The 5,000-nt window shown below is 34.7% G+C and overlaps 1 protein-coding gene across 1 annotated transcript in view; it reads right to left on the bottom strand.

Annotated features, from left to right (window-relative positions):
* The window catches only part of LOC125029150 (4'-phosphopantetheine phosphatase-like), a 19,303-nt gene that overhangs the window by 13,653 nt on the left and 650 nt on the right, over nt 1-5,000 (bottom strand). Inside the window, exons 2-6 of the mRNA XM_047618977.1 lie at nt 4,042-4,127; nt 3,609-3,817; nt 3,230-3,413; nt 2,739-2,907; nt 2,274-2,372 (exon numbers count right to left, since the gene is read on the bottom strand). Coding sequence (XP_047474933.1) covers nt 2,274-2,372; nt 2,739-2,907; nt 3,230-3,413; nt 3,609-3,817; nt 4,042-4,127 — 747 coding nt within the window. The remainder of the gene's footprint in view (nt 1-2,273; nt 2,373-2,738; nt 2,908-3,229; nt 3,414-3,608; nt 3,818-4,041; nt 4,128-5,000) is intronic.

Below are 5,000 nucleotides of genomic sequence, written 5' to 3' on the forward strand. Positions count from 1 at the left end.
AACGTGCAATAAAGTGGCTGATAGATCAACACAAATTACATATACAGTAATTATATATCCTACTAACACTATAAAAAATGTAAACACAATCTCTCTCTCTCTTTCTCTTTCTCTTTCTCTTTCTCTTTCTCTTTCTCTTTCTCTTTCTTTTTGCTTTCTCTTTCTCTTTTTTCTCTTTCTCTTTCTCTTTCTTTTTGCTTTCTCTTTCTCTTTTTTCTCTTTCTCTTTCTCTATACTCTACGACCTCCTACCCCTTACTACCTCCTACCCCTTACTACCTCCTACCCCTTACTACCTCCTACCCCTTACTACCTCCTACCCCTTACTACCTCCTACCCCTTACTACCTCCTACCCCTTACTACCTCCTACCCCTTACTATCTCCTACCCCTTACTACCTCCTACCCCTTACTACCTCCTACCCCTTACTACCTCCTACCCCTTACTACCTCCTACCCCTTACTACCTCCTACCCCTTACTATCTCCTACCCCTTACTACCTCCTACCCCTTACTACCTCTTGCCCCTTACTACCTCTTGCCCCTTACTACCTCTTGCCTCTTACTACCTCTTGCCTCTTACTACCTCTTGCCTCTTACTACATGCATACACACACACATACATACTTATACACACAGATGTGCACACTCATAAATGCACACAAGCATTTACACACAAACAATCAAATAAATACACACACACACACGCACACGCACACGCACACGCACACGCACACGCACACGCACACGCACACGCACACGCACACGCACGCACGCACGCACGCACGCACGCACGCACACACACACACACACACACACACACATATGCACAAAATATATGAAATACAAATGATATATAATAATCATTAAATAAAAAATGAGTAACGTCCCTTCTGACTTTCAGAAAAATTACCATAAATCCAGTTAGCATAAGATACACAGAAACTGAGAAGCCCTTTCAACATGCAGAAAAATATCCCAAGAACAAACAATATCCAACACAAAAATGGACAAACACAGAGATTCTGCGATGATAACTGTATTTAAGGCTGAGTTTACAACTGACAGTAAATCATCATCTATGGCATCCACTGGAATATAACTGGTTGCTTGATGCATTGAAGTGATGCATCTAAATTCAGCAACTACTTATGCATGAGGTGCACAGGAGAGAAACAGAGAAGTGATTTCTTTTCTTCAATTACTACATAGATTACAATGAGAACATAATTCTGCTGAAACAAAACATAACAAAAAGTTTACAGTGCATTTAGGCAAACCTAATATCTAAAATCAATCCTTGTCTAAAGCTTCCTTTCTTTCTTAAATTCACAATGTGTCACAGGAGACAAGCTTGGGGTGACAAACAAACAAAGAGACATTATCAAGGTGAGATAATGGCAATTCTTCTAAATGAAGGGTTTATACAGGCAAGAAACTAGTCTACTTGGCAAGAAGATGGTGATTTTCTGTTTCTGTATGAAAATATAAAGAACCTGAGAATTTCCTTGAAACTGAGTAACAGATGAAACCACTACAAGCAAATAAAAAGGATAGGAAGGACTGGCAATACCATCCAATTTCTTTACTGGCAGCCAAAACCAATAGATTTGGAACTACATTAAATTAAGGAGTTAGCATAGTATATACATAGAGGAGCATAAAATATAGGAGTATGGTGGTGAAAAGTATTATTTTTGGCCCATTTCCCCACACATAATTCACATACAGGAAGTTTAGTTTACAAATATCATCTACATTTTAATCATCATTTTCCCAACTGATCTGGTAAACTTGATAGGTCACACACTACAATGCTAGAAAGTGGATGGGTATACTATACCTTATTTTGTTACAGCTGATTATAGATCGAGTTTCTGAATATTAAGATATGCATTTCAAATAAATACTACTTTCTGATTTACTTGGCAGTTAAAGAAGAAAAAAAATATATATATATACTATAGGACAGTTTTTAACCTACACTTGTACTTACTTAATATTTTGCTCTGTAACAAACCATATAAGTTCTACTTGCTTACACTTGCATATTACTCATAAAAATAACAGATACTATGTCAGATACTATTAAGCCACTACACAACTTTAGGGATAAATGAGAATCTGGTTTCTCTACCTTTAAAACCTGCAATGATTAGAATGAGATAACATTATCAAAACTAAAAGTCACTATCCTGTCAATTTCATTCTTATTTTTGTCTAGTAGGGCTCATTTATTCCATTAACCATGGAATATTTTGTAATCTAAACATACCTGGATTTCCATCATTCTTTGTGTGTCCATGGTGCATTGCCTTGCCAAAACTAGATGCAATTATATCTCCAGTCAGCCCTAAAGCACTGTAGTCACCACCTGACAGGCAATATTGGTAATGTAATGGTTGCCTGAAACACTATGTATGGGATTCATGTTCTATGGAGTTGACTAGGTTACTGTATATGATTATGATAAGCCACCAAATGATGCACAATTTTCTAAAAGAATATTACAAATTTTTAATTTATATAATAATCATTATTCATCTGCAAATTATGTGAAATCAATATAGTTTTCATTTGGCAGTCTTTGTATTCTTCTTGTAAATGAAAATGAATTACAAATATCCCAATTAGAAAAACTTTACTGTGATCCCAACATTAAAATGACAGCAGACAGAAATCATATCAATTCATTCCCACAAACAACAAGGTAAATGATTTATAAAAGAGATCTTCTTACCATATATATCCTTTACCAAGAGATCAACATTGCGATGATCTCCCTCGCTCGCCAGGTGCAAGAGCTCATCAAAGCCCTTGGCTTTGGTCAATAAGGACCCTAAACCCCAAAAGGTTCCACCACCCATGCTTGTGCCTCCAATCCTTTCATACTTGTCATCTGATTCCACCTGTAGTCATAAAAAAATCTATATGCACCCTACAACCAAAATATTTTTAATTAATATGTGATATGGATACATCTGACATTTGCTTATATCTGTATGGATAAATGCATATTCTCACAGAATGTAAAACAGGAAACTTTACTAATGATAAATAGTTCACTTGCAGCCTTTATATCTTTATTATGAACTTTATGAATTTTGTACAACTTTCACATTAGCATCTGTAACAGAACAATTTTATGACATATCTTTTTAGTGCAAAAACTATATGCACAATAAAATTATACAGGTGAACCATACATATACAAAATTTATCCTATCCTACCTTCATAATGCTGACACCGGACCCAATGTTGACAAGCAAATAAGGGAAGATGTTGGGTTCAGTATTGATGAAACGATATTCAGGCTCTTCATGCCGACTATAGGAAAACTGCTCATCAGGGATGTTACGCAGCAAAAAATTACATCCCTTTATGAGGCTTCCTATTTCATCTTCTTTTTCTACACTGCAAGGAAGAAAAAAACTAAGTTGTTCTTCCTTATCTATCTATCAACCTTCTCTAATACCAAAAACTTATACATTAACTTTTTATCTTTTCTTAGTGTATTCAAATATATCAAAGGTGGCCATGACCACAAAAAAGTATCTATCATATATGAAAGAATTTAGTTGCAAATAACCATGGATACAGTATACTTACGCTAAACCAAGTTTCTCGTAGATAAGGTCGGCATATTTGTAAGCTCCACCACCAGTAGCCTTTATGCTTTTTCCTGCCATGGACTCCTTGCTGTTCACCAGATGATCCCGGATGAAGTTCAGACATTGCTCAATGTATTTTGTCTCAAATTTCACAAAGTGCAAACGCTCTGTCTCTGAACTCTCGTATTTATAATCATCGCCTTCTACCTGTGTTCCAAGCCAATGTAGAAAACAATAAGAATATAATTATCAAATAATAATAAAATAAAGACCTCTTTTTGGGTGGGGGCAAATGAGTGATTTAACCTACTAGTAACCAAAACATCAACTTTAAATTACTTTTATGTAATATAGACATTTCATAAGCACAAAAATGTTTAAAAAATAACTAATTACTAAAGTTTTAATAACAATTACAAAAATGAACTTACAGTATTAGTTGTTTCCTTTTCAGTATTGTATAAGACTTTTCTGTGGGATACTGTTGAGTAATAGGCTATCTTTGTCAGCGAACCCCCTAAAAATAAGAAAATTATTTCAACAAAGTTATCAGTGTTAAACCTGAGATGTATCCCTTCTCATTGTCAAAATATCATGTCTACCTATAGCTAATAATATAAATATATATAACAACTAGTAAGCTAGATTGAACTAGCTCCATACAATTACAAGATCACTTATTTTGTTCTAAATTACAACCAATGTACTGAATGAAAACAATGCTTAGATTTATTATTTCTTTACTATAGGTCACATCATTCTTATGAAAGCCTTCCAATTGTGAATACAGAGGGAAATTCAGATGAAAATATATCTCAGAAAACACACTATCTATAACATATATCTTACAACCAATGTTTTACTGATTAGAAGATTCCTCCACACCTGCAACTGGCCACATGCCAGTCAGCACTCAAGCAAAGGCCAACATGTACCACTTGTACCGTGTAACAAGTTTATACTCCCCTCTGGCAATTTATCTTCCAATAATAAATAATTTTATGCTCTACCTTGCCAGTGGTATAGCTTTGTCAGCCTCTGCCAAAGCATGGTATCCAAGGGACAAAAGCATTCACTTGACAATACTCCCCAATCAAATAAGATAAAAACTAATGGGGCATATTCTATTTTTTTTTCTGAAAATAATCATATTTTGAATATACACACAAAAAGCATATCTAAGTTACCATAACATGATTTGTACATTGGACAAGGAAGGTTTTCCTAATCACAAATCAAATATAATAAGTTAGTAAAACAAACAAACAGCCTACTCTGTTAAAACAGAAGAAAACACAACATACTTTCACTTTTCTGCAAGGGTTTGAGCATCTGGCACATTTATAATTATTATAATTTCCTTTCTTATCTTCTGGTGTAGAAAGTGACA

The sequence above is a fragment of the Penaeus chinensis genome, chromosome 9 (genome assembly GCF_019202785.1).
Source record: "Penaeus chinensis breed Huanghai No. 1 chromosome 9, ASM1920278v2, whole genome shotgun sequence".
Lineage (NCBI taxonomy): Eukaryota > Metazoa > Arthropoda > Malacostraca > Decapoda > Penaeidae > Penaeus > Penaeus chinensis.